Source organism: Metopolophium dirhodum, chromosome 8 (assembly GCF_019925205.1).
Source record: "Metopolophium dirhodum isolate CAU chromosome 8, ASM1992520v1, whole genome shotgun sequence".
Taxonomy (NCBI): domain Eukaryota; kingdom Metazoa; phylum Arthropoda; class Insecta; order Hemiptera; family Aphididae; genus Metopolophium; species Metopolophium dirhodum.
In genome coordinates this window covers 34951422-34969762 of record NC_083567.1, presented here as the reverse complement: position 1 = coordinate 34969762, position 18341 = coordinate 34951422, and the positions used below count along the sequence as shown (strand labels likewise).

At 28.0% G+C, this 18341-nt stretch overlaps 1 protein-coding gene across 1 annotated transcript; it reads right to left on the bottom strand.

Annotated features, from left to right (window-relative positions):
• Positions 1 to 291: 291 nt before the first annotated feature.
• LOC132951253 (trehalase-like) lies at positions 292 to 11842 on the bottom strand. The gene is made up of 10 exons (XM_061023049.1): positions 11633 to 11842; positions 10080 to 10358; positions 7401 to 7573; positions 2872 to 3071; positions 2351 to 2475; positions 2129 to 2271; positions 1593 to 1759; positions 1282 to 1486; positions 582 to 778; positions 292 to 511 (listed from the first exon to the last, which is right to left on the bottom strand). Exons 1-10 carry the CDS (start codon positions 11749 to 11751, stop codon positions 377 to 379), a joined length of 1743 nt encoding a protein of 580 aa, XP_060879032.1. The 5' UTR covers positions 11752 to 11842; the 3' UTR covers positions 292 to 376.
• Positions 11843 to 18341: the final 6499 nt, after the last annotated feature.

The window sequence follows — 18341 nt, the reverse complement described above, 5'->3', positions numbered from 1 at the left end:
AAGACAAATATAAACAACAAGAGTAGTCAGTAGAGGTAGGTTCTCTCAGTTGTATCAATTACAAAATTATTATTTTATTTTATTTTCAACACATTGGAAATATCAAATAGTTAGGTAGGTACCACATATATTGTGTGTACCTATCTTCTGTTCTATCATTGCGATTATAGGTATTGTATATCCTCGTCCGGAGAAAATAGCCTATGCAAGTTCAAATAATTTTGGTAACATAATAATTAGCGAAGCAAAATGTACAATAATTTATAGTAAAACATAAGTAAGTAGACATAATGATGCGTGTTCAATTTTTATTGATTTTAAAACAAAAAATGAAAAAACAATATATAATAATAATATGTTTATTTATTCTGAAGTATTATTTTTTACTCTTCAGTTTATCTCCCCATTCATGAAAAATCTCAAGTAGTACTCCGATTGTTACTCCGTATCCTTGTGGATAACTTCTACTTACCTTATCTTCGCCATTACTGCCCAATTTGATTGCACTATACTGTAAGTTGATATATTTATATTTTTTTAATGTTTTAATTTTATTTATGTTATTAATAATAATAATTTACCTTTTCGAACAAAGTCTTTGTCTTATTATATCCCGCAAAATTTGTGTTCACCCATGAGCTGGCTAAATTGAATGCTACTTTTTGTGCTTTTTCACTTCTAGTTGATTGTAACCCAAAAATTATCATTGATTGTAATTGTGGCCAACAGTTGTTATAGTCCCAGTCGAAATTAGTGTTATACAAAGATGTTGGTACGCCTATATAAGATATGTTGTTGTAAATTAGTGATTATATACCTACCTAGGATTTTTATGATTTAAAAATATTTATAAAATATTTTGATTTATCTTATCAATACATTACCGGTGTTGAGTAAGTTGTTTTTAATAGTTTTAGAATTACCTACTTGATTTGTTAATTAAATACAATTTTAATGGCATTCCTTTATTTCTTAGTAAGAGTACCCCTAATTGTTTCATTGCACCCCTGCTTACATTATTTTCATGTTACATAAAAAAATTGTTTTAAATAACCCACAGCAGTATCTTTTATTAATCAACAAATAATTTTATGTTACAAAATAATCAATATTTTGTTTCGACTTTTTTCAGTAATATCACATTAGTTTTTGGATAATTATGGTTTTTAAACTTTGGACTACTTATTGAAGTCTTGGAGCAAAGCGCAAACTATAATAATGCCATTGTTATAATATACCTATAAATTATTAATTAATAACTATTTATTTATATGCACTCACATAAATAAAGTGGTGTCAAATCTTCACTTATAATTTCGTTTCTTATTAGATACTCCACTGCCGCATCGCCGTAAAATTCACTTAGTTTATCATCATAACTTCCAGTCCACAGAGGTGCTAGGTTGGACGCATAAAAATAATTGCGACTTTCTGCTGTCGTTGTGTCAAAATCTAACCACATTTTTTCATCATCGTTCCATAATAACTGTTTTAATTAAACAGTGAAATACGTATAAATATATATTAAAGGTAGGTATACCTATAATTATGGTACTTAAATACTTAATGCGCATGTATTTGAAAATACTTACTGCGTTTATTCCGATTTGATAACGACGAGCAAGGTCCTTATAAAACTTTGAGTTTTTATGATCGTTAACAATGCCATACATATTTGAGAGAATATTGGCGTTTAATTGCATTATAGAATTCAATTCAACGTATGCAAAATTCAGTGGATTAGTTTTCAGTAATGTCTCTGTAAGTAATTACTAAGTATATTAAATATGTTAAAATTCTTAAATGCCAAAATATAAATGGTATATATTTTTTAAATAAAATTTTAAAAATATACAAACTTTAAACACGATTTAAAATCTGTAGTTATGAATTATGATGTCAAGTGATTCAAATTGCTAAGTGTATAAAAGTTTACCATATAGGTAATATATAGGTATATCAGTATATAATTTATACTACCTATATTATAATGTCGACTCGGTGATAATTTTTTTTTAAATGTTTGCTACCAATATTAATAATGAAATACAATTTAATGAAAATGTTGGATTGATTAATATTACTACTGACGCTACGTGACAAATATATTTAAATATTATATTTTTACTTCTAATATCTTCATAATTATTCCGATTGTGGAAATGTTTGCTTGAAAATCCCCAGCCAGACTCGGAGGCAGCTTTGACTCTACACAAATATTCTTCTTGATCTCGAATAGTAGGCAGTTTGTTAGATATGTGTAGATCAACACTTAAAACATAGGGTGTTTTATAATTTAACAAATATATTCATTAAAATTTAAAATACATCTTAAATTATTCCTACGTACGTATACATTTCAGGACGAGGATCATATAAATCGCTCATATAATGAGACATTATATAAGAATTACCATTACTCTTCACATAAACGGACCTGAAGGTTATCCAGAACATCATTTCTGCATCTAGGAGCTATAGTTAGAATAAAAAAATAATTGTTTAGAATAAAAATATATTGTACACTATACATATCAAAGTTTTAAATTAATTAGTAAATTGATTTTTTTAGCTTTTTTATAATAAAATACGAGCATAATGGAAGTTTTTAAATAAGAAATGGGAATAGTATTTATATGTGAAATCGGAAAATACAAAAAATGTCGAAACATTGAAATACTGAAGTTATCTTGACAAAATAAGAAGAACCTATACCTAATATTTTGATGTTAATTTTAATTTACATTTTTTTCTCTGAAAAGTAACCATCTCTGATATAAATATTGAATTATAGAACAGGTATTATTTTTAAATATTAATATTAAAAATATAATCTCATTATTCATGAAGATTATCATATTAGATACTTACATAAATATTATCAGTTATGAATTTTTCGTCTTTAGTATATGTATAATAAATAGACATCATTTGAGTAAGAAGTGGTGGTTGTGATCTTCCTTCATAGTATATTCTGTTTCCTAACAACACATATCCATAGTTCTGAATAATAGAAAGAAAATTGCTTAAAATCCCTTTTACGGTATTTTTCATTCCACATATTAATGCACCTACAGAATAATAATATTAAAAATAAAGTAAGTTTTGGGATTATCTCAAACTAAAAAATAAGTAAGTGTATAATATTATAAAAATACATATGAGTAGAGTTCTAGACTAATTGTTGCACAAAAATGATCAAAATATGCAGTCTTAAATATATGCAACTACATTTTTATATTACTTTCGAAAAATGCATAAGACACATGACAATTTTGGAAATAAAAAACTCAAAAATAAGTAGATCCATAAACGGTAATAAAAATCATTTATACCTACACAGGCTTACTAATTCGAATTTAATAATATATTGATTCATATGGACATCGTTGTATGTTCTAGGCTTGAAACTGTCGTTGGCTAAAACAACTTAGTTTTTAAAAATACTGGAACATCTACTGGGTTAAGGAATAATGAATAACTTGATATGGGAACACCGTGATAAACGAACACGTAGGTATCTACTGTTTTTCATTTCTTCGTACAATCTACAGTCTAGCTGTCAATTAGTTTTACCATTGATTATAAATACTAAGCAGTAAATACTTAGTATTTACCATTGATTATAAATAATAAGTAGTAAATACTTAGTATAATACTTAGTATTTATGACCAATGGTTTTACTAAAGTTTTGTCACAAAGAGATTCACATAATCTTACGTACCTACCTACTATACGCACAAAAAGGAGGGGGTGATTTGGGTGCCTAGCGCCCAAGCCTCCTCCATATTCAATATTATAAATTATAATAGTAGGGCTTCAGGCTTCAGCCTTCCCAAACCGCAAACACTATTTGCGCCTATATGCTACCTACCCAAACATAATTTACTTTAAGAAATATTCTTGAACGTTATCCGAATATGATTTTTCCCGACAATTATACGTACACAAACATTTAAAACAAAGCGGGTAAGTGGATGTTGCTCTGATGTACAGTAGGTTACAAGTGGGTCAATGTATAATGGATTGTATTAAACTTTAATTCGATGATATAATATCATCGTATAAGAAACTGAGCGGAGACGATTTGTCTGTCTGTATATTTTATTTTGTTATTATTTATTATAGCCTGCAGTAAGTTGAATTAATATTTTTAAATTCGTCACAATTTTTTATTCGTTTCTATGGTGATAAACAAAGCGTTAGAAATAAAAATCCCGTTTTTAGCGGTTTTACGTAATTTGTAGGTGGTTTTTCCCGTGGCATTAAATAACTATTGGAAATATTGAAAAATGACCTCTCTTAAGTACCATCTTGATCCAACTTCCTAAAAGATAAGATACTATATGTTGTAATCGAAGCACTTCTTCTGGTCATATATATACATACAGAATAAAAAAAAATTAAAATAAATAAACACCATTGTAAAACCCCTAGCTTCCTCGCTCCGCTCAGAATCTAAAAATGTGAAATATGCAAATTAAAACTTTGTATTTCATTTCGCCATTTCTTAAAACAAATTTATAACTTACCAAAAATAATCTACTACCGCTACAAATAAACATGCAAATGCAAGAAGTTTCAAACTTTACATATGAAATATGAAAGTTATGGATTAATAATTTTACTATTCCATTTTAGGGGGGGGGGGGGTCGAGACCCGGGACCCTCACTGTAAATACGCAACTGATAATGTCAATTATTAAAATGTAAAAATTAAAAATTAAATAAAAAGTCAATTAAAAATGTTTTAAATTATAGAATATTAAGAATAGTTAAAATAATCAAAGTTTTTTTTAATTAGTTGGTTAGATAACAGCCAAATATTAATTGGTGCTATAATATATTTATAAATTAATTCAGGAACTTGATGACCTAAAAATATTGAAATTATCAAAATAGTCAAATACTCAAATATGATTATAAATTATAATTGTATTATATTATTATCAAAATAGTTATCTTAAAAAGTAAATTAAAAATGTGTACAATATAAATATTATGTTAAAATGACGAACAAAAGTTATTATCGATAGGTAAACAACCCACGATTCCTTCCTATTTGGAATGAATAAGATACTTAGATTTACCAAATAATATTTGCTTTTATTTGCTATTAACTTAATAACATTGATTATGACTTCAGACTTGTTTATATTAAATATATACTTAATGTATATAATACCTAGTCCAAAGTGTTGTCGTTCTGCAATCTAAAGTTTTTCCCGACTGTACAAAGTGTGCGCGTTAAATGCATTTTAAACAATGGACCGCACAAAGCATCCGTTTACCATACTCAAGGGTGTCCGCTGGGGGGGGGGTCAAGTTGGGGCAGTTGCCCCCTTGGCTTTTTCTGGGTTGATTATCATAATTATTATTGATGATTTAAATGTTCTAAAAAAACTTAAAAATGCCCCAAAAACTCTAAATAGTGCACTAAATTATTTTTATTTTTAATATTAAAGATATAAATTCTAAAATAAATTCGGTATAATATACATTTTAAACTTGTAAATGCTTGTATAAAAGTTTTACAGACAGAACTTTTCATTTGGACTACTTATTTAATCTGAAAATTAACTATTTTTTTTCTGTCCCTAAAGGTTTAGACTTTATATCATATATTTATTAAAAAAATTATGTACAAACATGTGAAAATTAAAAAATTTAAATTTAGAAAAATCTTAAAAATGCTCCAAAAATCTTAAAATGCAAAAAAAGACCTTAAAATTTCAAAAACCATCAAAAAATTCAATGTATGTTATAACAAGTATCACGTAGCTAGATTTGGAAAACAATGCAAAATGAATGTAGTTTTTCCATGCTCAATCATTATCGATGTAATATAAAATATTGCTAAATAAACTTTTTTTAAATTAAAAATAAAAACATTTTTTTTTTTTTTTTTTAACGGTGATTTAGTACACTCGATTATGAATGTCGGAACTAAGAACGTTGCTTTTATAGATTATAAGATGTAATGGTGGTAGTGTCAACCTAGTTTTTACTTTTTTGATATAAAAATTAAATGTTCATAGTCCATAGATGGCATATCTATAATAGGCTCAACTTTGAAGTTTGAGGTATTCAATGACTGAATAAGCTAGAAATATTTAATTTTAAAAATTACCTAAAATTATAAAATCAACGGTAACATTTTATTTATTAAAAAAAAAAATGTATTTGATAATATAAAATTACATCTACTTTTAGGTAATTCATAAACATTTTTTTGTCACGCCTGCACCGAAAGTTTGGTTTTCGATAGCGGTTGAACCTTTGGAAAGCGTCCTTTTTCCGTCCAGCGAGCGGTAAAGTGGGAATCCCCAAAAGTGCTGCGCACACATTTCAAGCGCGACGCGCGTATACCCTGCACAAACAGTCACTGAAATCTATACCACGGTCGTCGGTTCCTTACAAATTATAAACTTTTTGGTTACATCTCATAATCATAGCCCTCGTACGTGACGCTTAAAATAAATAAAACTAAATCGTTTCTTTCATGAAATATATTGTTGTCATATAATTATAGTCTAGTTGTTGCATAGATCCCTGCATTATCTTTGCCGTTATCGATGAATGCGGAGGCGTGACAAAAAATAGTATGTGTGGCTCGTGCGGGAAAGCAATTTCAGTCTTGGGCACGTCGCCCGCGATTGAAATAGCTCACTTCCCGCCCTTGCCACACAATACACTATTACAATGTACTATTACATTCCTTGTCCATATGAAAGAAAACATGTCACAAAAATACTTTATAACTGATAGGATATAGTGAGACAAAAAATGTAAAAAGGAAAATATTTTGCCCTTCCTTTGACAAACCTAGTACTTTCTTATAAGTTATATTATTTAAAATTTAAATTGTACATTTGTACTAATCTACTAATTATTAATGTTTTTTTTTTTTTTAAAACATGTTGCAATCCATACAAACAATGTACAACATGTCATTATGAATTGTAACTTGTGAATGACATGATAGGGAGAGTAATTTAAAGTTGAGACACCTTGATAATTCAGTTTATTAGATGATTGGATGCAATTTGTGTAATGTGTTGATGTTATTTGAATATAGTTTTTTTGGTTATTTTATATTTATAAACAAGTGAAGCGGTTTTATTGATTGAACGAATTTTAAGATCAACTTGAAAATATAAATGTTGTTACAGTTAGAATATATATATATTTTTTTTGAAACGATCAGACATATTATTTAAAATATATATACAAATTTACGTAGATGTGGATTATAACATTTATAACGGAAACATATAAAATGTCCACATAGTTTTACTTTTTACTTACATTAAAAATGTAGGTACCCAATAAGAATTGAGGTGAAGACGTAAAGTAGGTATATAATAACAGGTACCTATACCAATGTATCATATTATACCTTTTATTATCCAATATGCGTCCCAATAATGAAATTCATTTTCAGATTCCATGTTCACAAAGAATCCGTTAGGTACATATATCATTGAGAAACGACCACCTTTAATGTTAACTTTAGTTGATATTTGTTTTGCTAATTTCTTCCAAATCTGATTTATTCCCGACACGAATTCCCTTAGTACAAAACAATTATAGTTCAACATTTTAATTTTAGTTATTATTTATTTTTAACACAAAAAAAATGAAACTTAAAATCATTGTTATGAACATACCTATTACATATATGAGATAAGTGACCACCAGTATCATATTTTATTTAAATTATTTTTTGAAACTGATGAAACAAATTGTGCCTATATATATTTTTAATGTTTTAAACTTTTAAAGTTGAATTAAGAACATTTTATGTATACTCTATTTCCATCTAAGTTTACCCATTCGATCGACATATGATGGTAGTCGCCGCGCAGCTCTTCCCGTATACACGGTATAGTGGCGTTGAAAATTAAGGGTAACGCGTTGGTTGTCGATTAACGGTGACCAATCACAGAGGACTGGCATTGACTGAGGGGGTCTTACCGTTCCGGTGGCTCAGTGTGTATGCGCAAAAGTGGGTAAACTTGGATAGAATAGAGTAAATGATCTTGTATTAAATATTCAAGAATATTGACCAAGACTAAACATTATAATCAACATAAAAAAGGTGGATAAGTGGATGTCGCTCTGCTGTACAGTAGGTTACAAGTGGGTCACTGTAATGGATGGTGTTAAATTTGAATTCAATGATATAATATCATTGTATAAGAAAAACGATTCTGAGCGAAAACGGTCAGCCAGCCTATGATTTTACCAAGTATATTTGATGATATTATTGTGAATAAAGTAATTTATATATAACCTATTTACTCGGAGCCTTGTTTTAAATTTTCAATCTTTAGCCATAAAAGTTAAACATTTTATACATTTTTAACCACAAAATAATTAATAAATTATAAATTTGATAAATGTTGTCAAAATTTGAACTTTAAATGCTTATAAAAAAAAATTGTGCCTATGTATTTTTAATATTTTTCAACTGCTATTAGAACGATATATCAGGAGCCTTATATTAAAATTTCACGCTTTTTTACCCAACAAATAAAAATTTATTGATATTTATAGAAAAAAAAACTAAAAAAATTGAAAACTGACAACGTCCGTAAACAGCTCAAAAAGAGTCAAAATATTTTCAACATTTTATGGTGTATAGAAAATGCTAATATAAACATTCAGTGAAATTTTCAAGTATCTACAGTCATTTGTTTTTTAATTACAATAAAATAAGAAAATTGTTACATGAGAAATCGAGTAAATATCAAATGTTGTAAAAATATAAATTTCAGACAAACTTATGAGTAATCTTATATTACATTTTCAAATCTTAGATTTAAAAAGAAAAATTTTTATGAATTCTCAACTCAAAATAATTTGCTATTTTTTGTGATTTTTCCGTATTTTGTCAAAATTTGAACTTTAAATGCTTATAATTAAAAACTGTGACTAAGGATTTTTAATTTTTTTCATCTGCCTTTGAAACAATAACCTAGGAGCCTTCTATTAAATTTTCAAGCTTTTTTAATCAACAGATAAAATTTTATTGATATTTATAGAAAAAAAAACTAAAAAAATTGAAAACTGACAATGGCCGTAAACAGCTCAAAAAGAGTCAAAATATTTTGTAAATTTTATGGTGTATAGAAAATGCTAATATAAACATTCAGTCAAAATTTCATGTCCCTACGGTGATTTGTTTTAGAGTTACACCAAAAACCAAAATCGATTTTCTCGAAAACAGATTTTGCGTAAAAATTCCCGTTTTTCCTTAATTTTTCTTTTGTTTTTCACGTCGCTTGTGAAAACTACTAGGAAATTTTTACTTTTGACCCCCCAAAGTACCAACTAGATTCACTTTCCTATCCGAAAAGTTACTATTGAAGAAAATCCAAGCACTTTTACTGTCCTAAAAGGTGATGACAGACATAAAAATAAAAAAAAAAATAAAAAAAATAAAAAAAAAAACACACATCATTGTAGAATCAATACATTCATCGCTTCGCTCAGAATCTAAAAAATGAAAAGATTTAAAATTTACAGTTTAAAAAACCTATAAATATTTCTAAATATTGACTATTGAGTATATAAAGTTATGGTGTGAAATGTTTCAAGTTTTTACAGTCAATACTTTTTAAGTACCTACCTATTTAGTATTTATACAATTACACCTAACAAAAAAAAAACATAAATTTCGTCGACGTTTAAATTTTAGACATTCATATGAAATATTTGAGAAATTGAGCTCAATTTTTTTATAATTCTTGTAAGAAAATCTTATACGAAACCTATTGTATTACATTTTATTTTTATTTTACTCAAAAACAAAAATTGTATCATACATTAAAATAAATAAATTGAAAAAATACTAAATAAAGTAAAAAAAATTAAAACATTGGGAGTTGTTCTTTTTTGACCTCCCAAGTACCAACTAGAACCAATCTTAAAGTTGAAAATCAATTTTAACTTCTTCAAAAGGTGAAGCCAGATACGAAAAAGTACACACACATGGCACATTATTATAAAATAAATATAATATATTATATTCATCACTTCGTTCAAAATATAAAACTATTATTTAAATACTTACTTATAGTTGTTATCTTGTATATAATCAATGATTTTGGGATGATTTCTGAAGTCCGGTGGTAACCAGTTATCAAGGGTATGGAATTTGAAATGGTTTTTAACAAAGTTCTTTAGTTCTGGTAATGGTATAGTGCCATTATATGTACTATTCAATGTACGAAAATTACTGAAAGTAATTGCTTCTTTTCGTCTCATTTGCATATCCACAAATGTTTTAGATGATACAAACATTTTTGAAGTTTGGACTGCGCGTAGTAAATCACCTTTGCAATATATTAAACTGTGAAAAATAATATATTATATTATATTCCATATAACTACTAATGATTTAGTAATAGTAATTTTTTGTAACTTAAAAATATTATTTGTTGTAACTTAAAACTTTTGACATAGATAGTAGATTATTATATTTTATGCACACGATGACAATTTAAAATACAATGTTTTCAGTAAAAAAATGATTTAACCTTCCGTATTGATATTTGACAATAGCAAAATAAATTACTTTGATATCAATATAAATATATCAAAAATTATACTCAATAATATTTTATGCTGATTTTCTTCGTTCAGAATTGTTGTTCGTATGAAACGCCCCAAAATAAAAATTCTGGTAACGCCACTGACATATAGGTAGCTGTGACTTAACAATAGCGAGGCACACTCGACACCTACTGAACAGCGCAGAGTGGTACCCCATATTATTAGTTAAATCTAACTTTTGAAAAATTGTTCAATTATTCATTTATTATGCTTTTAAAATGTTGGTCGAGACTTTTTTTTACTATAAAATGAAATTTAAGGTTCGGATTTTTTCTACAGATTTTTACTTGTGAAATTTTTTAAGATCCATCTTCTTGATTGCTGTCTGGTTAAAAATATGATACTTGTGTAGTATGCTAACCGTAAAATATGACATACCTTATACCTACTCTTCTATTTGTTATATTTTTATTTAATTTTATTACGGGGAAGTAAGTGTGATTTGAGTTGATAAGATATACAACTTAATATAATATTAACGTTCGTCGGTCATACAATACTGTAATAGCTAAATATCAATTATACTGGTAACTATCTGGTAAATTACCAGTAAATATCCACGAAGCCCAATAATAACTTACTTTTAGATATTAAATTATTTTAGTTTTTGTGGCGTCCTTCCACTTTATCGTGTTAAGCAACACTCGCCACAGTTATGTTAGACCGCCAACCAAAAAATAATGGTGGCGATCAATAATTTAAACACAACACGACAACTGTCAATGTATTATATATTTGAAGTTTTCTGGGACAAACGTAACAGCATACTACACGAGTACCAAAAACATTTTTAAGTTCAAATCGGACCATTATTAAAGTAGCATATTTGGAACATGCATTTGGATGCAGTAAATATTTTACGTCATGCGTATAACGCCTGTAAAGACATTTAGACATTTGGACGCACCCGCAGACAATATAGATATAAATGAAAAAAGAATTTATTTAAGACGTGTGGATAATGATTAATATTTACTTTAATAGGTAGTGAAATAAATGTGTTTATATTACCTTGGGCAAACTTCAAAAATAGGCGGTGGATGATAAGGACCATGCAGTAGATGTTGAGATGAAAGATAACCCCTTAAAAACGGAATTAATAAATATATATAATAAGTATATCGATACATTTTTGGTTTTTGTTGCTATTTTATATGTGTGGATTTCAAATTTTGTATTAATGTTGTGTCAGTTTTTTAATTACTACGTATGACATGCACTATGTAGTACAATATACTAATTAAATAATATTTTTTTATTACAATTTCGTAGGACCGATTTATTTTATAGGTATACACTATACAGAGGAATGTATAACAGTAACGATGATTTGAAGCTTTGATGATTAGGTTTAATATTTTTACTTGGCTGTATTATGGGACTAGACGGAAGAAAATAACTTTTTAATATTTAATCTTAAAAGTATTTTATTATATTATAATGAATGTGTCATCCACATTTTTAAACTATGGTATAGGAGCTAATAAATGTTTAAAAGATTGCTAAATAAAAAACAAGTTGAATAATTTATGAATCTATAGTAATAGCAGCTGGTTTGGGATTAGTGGATCATTCTGTATAATATTTATATAAAACAAAATGTTATAAACAACAATAACGTTGCATGGAGTATTTACACAAATGTTTTAGGGACAAAATTATTAAATGGATATTAACAGAAGTATTTACAATATTAGTTTAGTTGATGTCATACGCATAACTAGATTCATAATATTATGTACAATTTATTACGATCATATAGTTGAGTATATTTATTTAGTTTTTATGAACCGACGATAATGAATCCCCGGGCGGTTCCATTTTCCTCCAAAAACGAGATGCCGTTTTCCTCCACTGTCTATTTTCCTCCACACAAAAAAAAAGGTTGGTTTCCATTTTCCTCCAAATTATTTTCTACTTAAGTTATATCTATTTTCCTCCAATATTTTTGTTGTAGTATTACGTTCCGTTTTATTAAGATAGAGTAAAGCTAGGATCACATTTTGCACTTATCGGTTGATGATTACATTCTGGTATCGGCTATCTATATCAGCTATCGATTAAGCCTAATAAAGATACGTACATATAACATACATTTCTTTAAAAAGGTATTCACTTGTTGCTGAAATGTACAATAATTATAAAAAATTATAATATTATCATCAGTTTATTTTTTTCTTGCTATGTATAAATTATTTGTATTCACTATTTTATTATTTTATTTATCATTTATTGGAGGAAAATGGTCAAGAATTATTTTTTATTTTTTTGGAGGAAAATGAACAGTGGAGGAAAACGGTATCTCGTTTTTGGAGGAAAATGGCTACGGCCGAATCCCCAAGGATCTGTATAACCACTATTTTAACTATTATATACCCAGCAAGGTTAAAAATTAAAATGTCTTAATCGTATCTATTACTCTATCTTTGATCAGCGATCTACAATTATTTATAGGGGCCGGGACTTCTTGGCCATAGCGATCGCTAGTGTGTATGTGTAGGATCCGGGATTTGAAATATGAATAGTTATTATGAGTATTTATTATTTATAGATTTATTATGAATAGTTATTCGTTATTATAAACTATACAGTACCTAGTTGCGGACTGGGCCACAGTGAGCTGCGGTATCATATTATGTCCCCCCCGGGCTGGTACAAAATAATCCATCAGGTATAATATTATGATTGTTCAATTATTGTTGACGAATTTTTTCGGACCTTAGAACACCTTGCCACCTTGGTAGTAGTCGGAGTAGACCAACATGATCCACTCCGCTCAACTAAACTTTAATTACTTATAAAGTTATAACTATAGAGCCCGCATTTTAATTTTTAGATTAAACTTAATTGGTGCCTATAATTCAAAACATTTTGTTCCGACTATTCACAATTTGTCGATTGTACTATTTATGATTTCGATACGTCGGTAACGTCTTTATCTATCTACAGTTTAATGGCTGTTAATTGTTATATATGCGTCCGGGCCTCAGAACAGTAACAAGTACCTACCTAATTGGATAGTTATAGTGTTATATCATAATCACGTTTATTTCGTTAAGTTTGTATTTTTGTTTGCTCAAGAATTATTAAAACAATTATTTGGTAATTTTTTTCGGGAATTTTTACTATTTTAGAGCATTTTGGATAATTTTTTTTTAAAAAAAAAAACATAGCTGCTGTCAATGCCTCAATACAATCATTGTTATGATCGGTCGCTACAGTACAACTAAATAAAAAGTTGTAAATAAGTTCACTATGGGTTACCTACTTACTTAAACAATTAATTACCTATTCCTTAAATTATTGTGTACCTAAGTAAAAATGATCCACCTATCTATCACATTTATACTCTAAATTGTATCTATGTGATTTATGATTTAAAGTAGGTATACAATAAAAATAACAAACAAAATATTACCTCTATTCAATTTCAAACATTGATTATGGTGATTGGTGTGTAACCAAAAGTCAAAAATTAAGTTCTAAAAGTTTAGGTTGTAACTTGCAATAGTATTGGGCCGATTTTTTTTCATTAACAATGGTCTGACTGGGTCCCCAGTCCGCCCCTGATATACAGAATAATAAAATGGACTTTGTGTAAAAATCTTTTAGAGATTCTCCAATGATCACTCAGTTTAAGAATCTAAAATACTTATTTAAAATAATGATTAGGTTTAAGTATGTGTTTATACCGTCGTGTACTTGTGGTGAAACCAAATATACAACGAAACACTACATCAAAATATTAATACATAATATAATAAACACACATAAGCCGGATAACCACACATGCGCATTTATATTATATATTAATTAGGTACTATCGTTCTTAGAAGGAAGGAATTAAAAATGCACTTAAATTTTATCAATCATATTATAAATTATAACGGTGTTTTATTGGTAAACACACAATTAGTGGAAACCGTTTTAATAAGAAGTAGAGGTTGTGATCTTTTTGTACCATTTGGCGTTTTCATACTAAGTACCAAGTAGTAAGTACTATAAATTATATTAGTTTTTATTTCACCCATGGACATTTGTTTCATCCTGTATAGTAGGTATATTATATTATATTACTTAGGAATAAATTATTAAAACTTATTTCAGTATTACAATTTAAAATAACTATTGTATAGATAGGTACATATTATATTTTACATATATTTTGCATGATTATTATTTATTGGTAATGATCCATGCAATAACAAATAGAAAAATGCGTGTCGAACAATATTTATTTTAGTTTCAATTCACATTCAACACGGCTTTAATAATTACAAACTGAGAACAAAAATGAATTTCACAGTTATCAATAAATTAGCATAACAGTAAAAATGACTCATAATAAATAAATGCTAAATATTTAGATTCAATTTATTCGGATTTTTTTTTGTTAACATCTTTTATTTAAGTTATTGATGTTCATAATATTACCTACGTAATAGTATATATTATATACTAGCTGATCCTGTGCACTTCGTTGCCCGTTAAATGTACCAACTCTATATGACTCAAACTTTGTTCAATTCGTTATTTAATATTCGGTGTGTGGTGTTCAAAATTTATCTTAACTTTTCTGTTGCCTGGAATAAAAATTCTGATTCGCAGCAGTATATTATCAGGTAGGCAATCTGCCTGCGGTAGATCGCGGTCCCAGTGCTGTTTGTACGTAAGTGTATGATTTAACTCTAAAGTATCAAAGTTATACCAAGTTTATTTTGATATAATACGGTGGATTAATATAATCAATTAATACATAATCCTAACCTAACCGACAACCGTACTAAAATCCGATGAATAAAAAAAACCAAATTCAACCCTTTTTAAATTAGCCTATCTTCATCCCAGAGATCTGCACACAAACATTCATTTATATATAATATAGCTGATCCTACGCACTTTGTGGCCCATAAAAAATGACAAAAAAATTGTGATTGTTCAACTCCTTTTTGGTGTAACTCACTGCAGTAAGTGCAACTCAGCCACCCCGGTAGGCAATGTGCGAAAATTCAATTTGATGTATGCTTGTACCTGACCAATAGCAACCAATAATAAATAGATACTATTTCTATTAATTATTTCTCCTATAACCAATAGCAACCATTTATAAACAAATATTTCCATCGTAAATCTCAAAGTCCCTGTTTGAGCACTTCTATTAATTGGTCGTAGCGTGATGTTATATAGCCTTCCTCAATGAATGGATTATCCAACAAAAAAATAATTTTTCAATTCGAACCTGTAGTTCCTGAGATTAGTACGTTCAAACACACAAACTCTACAAATTTATATATTGGTATAGATAAATCGTTTTTCCTTTTAAACATATTAGAACTATAACGGTACATCGTTATTTAATTTATAATTTATACTTATTGATGAGAATAATTTAAAATACCTACTTAAAATATAACAATAAAAAGTTCTGTCAAGCTCTGCCGTACATTATTTAGGTGTCGTGTGGGTCACTTTAATAGATGGTGTTAAATTTGAATTCAATGATTCAAAATTTATGCCCAGGCATCCCCGGCACCCCCTGTGCGTACGCCTATGAGTCTATACTGTATATATATATATATAGATAGTTATATCATGAACTCGTCGACAAGAGGCTGACGAGCACTTTATAACCCCCTCCTAGGTGGCACCATAGATGCTCCTGATCAGTGATCTTCTCTTCAACGTAAGTATTCGTATCCCTTCCTTCTTCTCCAGAAATCACTCCCTCTTCCAAGTATAAATAAATAAATAATATCATTGAATTATAAATGAAAAACGATTCTGAGCGGAGACGGACTGTCAGTCAGCCTATATTATAATAATATTTTTAAATTACAACAAAATAACTAAAATCGTTATGCTTCCTTTAAATATCTAAATTTTAACTTAAAATATCAATAAAAAAAACTGTGTTTATATTGGTTAGGTGAACTATTTATAAGAAGACTTGTTTTAAATATTCAATCCTTAGCTATAAAAATTGATCGCTTTAAAGGTGTATAAAAAAAAACGTACTCAAAATTCCATCTTCAGACGCTCATCATTTTTTTTGGCGGATTTACTCTCAACCGTTTTTAAATTTACATTAATAATAACTTATGAGGAACCTTGTGTTACCTCTATGTTTTTTGACCGAGTAAAAATTATTTTATTGACAATAATTTGGAAAAATCCCCAATTAAAATCTAAATTGTTTTATGCCTATAAATATCACAAAAATACAATGCTTGTATAAACATCTGGTAAAAATGTAAAGTATCTACGGTTATTAGTTCTTTAGTTACAACACAAAACCCAAATAGATTTTGTCAAAAACTGGTTTTGAGTAAAATTCACGTTTTTTCTTATTTCTTGTTTTGTTTTTCTCGATACTTTTGATAACTACCGTGACGTTACCATCAGAAAACATGCTGAAGTTGAAAATCTATGCATTATTTCTACTAGAAAAAAAAAAACACGTATCGTTGTAAAATCAATACATTCATCGCTCCGTTCAGAATCTAAACCTATGCGAAAATTACATTATTTTTTGCTCTTTCACTTAATTTCTGAATAATAAGCCAGTATTGTGTTCTGAAAATAATTACTATCCAGCTAATCTTTTAAAGTAAAGACGACTTAACATTATTTCAGTTACCACAAAATTAATAATTAAATGAAAAAAAAACCAAAATCATAATATTTTATGTACCTATACCTATATGGCTATCACGATTTAAGATATACAGGTTGCGTATCGAACGCCCATAATTTGACCGGTGAACTAACTATCTGAAACAGCTGTTCCCAGTACTACTATAGCACACCCTGAGGACAAATTTAAAGATTCAATAATATTATATACTATACTATAGTAACTATAGGTATTATTGGTATCAAAATCAGATAACCGTGGTAAGTGGTTTATGTCGGTATGATATTATATATATATATTTAACATATTTAAACCACAACGAGCGCTAGTGATTCTGGGCTCTCAGCTGTTTCACATATTTGGTTCATTTCAGTCACCATAAAGCACTATTCGTTATAGGCTGATGTTTAAACTGTTTATCTTAAATCATGATGGCTATATAAAATTATAAAATGTTTAATTACAATAATTGAATAGATATAAAAAACAGGCAGAGATAATTGTATTATGTTGCTGTGCAATAACGTATTACTTTACCTAACATATACCTACTGATAACTGGTATGAACAATGTATACCTATTTGTTAACGAGATGTCCAAATATTTGGTTTTGCGACAATGGATAGAACCATTCAACACAAAAAAACACTATTTTCACTGTTACTAAAGTCTATAGTGCAATAATTTATTCAAGTGTAAGTAAATATAAATTTGCAAAAAAAAAAATTTGCAAATTAAGGGGTTGGAGCATAGCATGTTTTAATAAGTAATATTTAGGCTGTTTATATAATACAACAATACGTACATCTGAATTGTGTCATTGTGTGTCAAAACTTAGTTAAGAGTTTTAGACATTTTTCCGTTTTTAAAATCTGTACAACACAGTTAAAAAAGAAAGATTTATTTTGTTACTTCTTGTGAGCTGATTTAAAATTTAAAACAAGATCTGTAATAGATACCTTTTTTACTAGTTTATGTAGAAAATTAATAGTTTGCTTGTATGTGTAAAAAATAAAAATACTTTCATGGTTTTTTGAAAAAGTAAACAATTTTATACAAAAATCAAAAACGTATTTCCTACATAA

Excerpts from the sequence above, each read along its gene's own strand:
- LOC132951253 (XM_061023049.1), bottom strand. The coding sequence starts at position 11,751 with ATGTATCGATATACTTATTATATATATTTATTAATTCCGTTTTTAAGG. Across the intron at positions 3,072-7,400 it reads CGCATATTGGATAATAAAAG|GTGCATTAATATGTGGAATG; the intron begins GTATAATATGAT and ends ATTATTCTGTAG. Across the intron at positions 779-1,281 it reads TTTGACACCACTTTATTTAT|GCGTACCAACATCTTTGTAT; the intron begins GTGAGTGCATAT and ends TATCTTATATAG.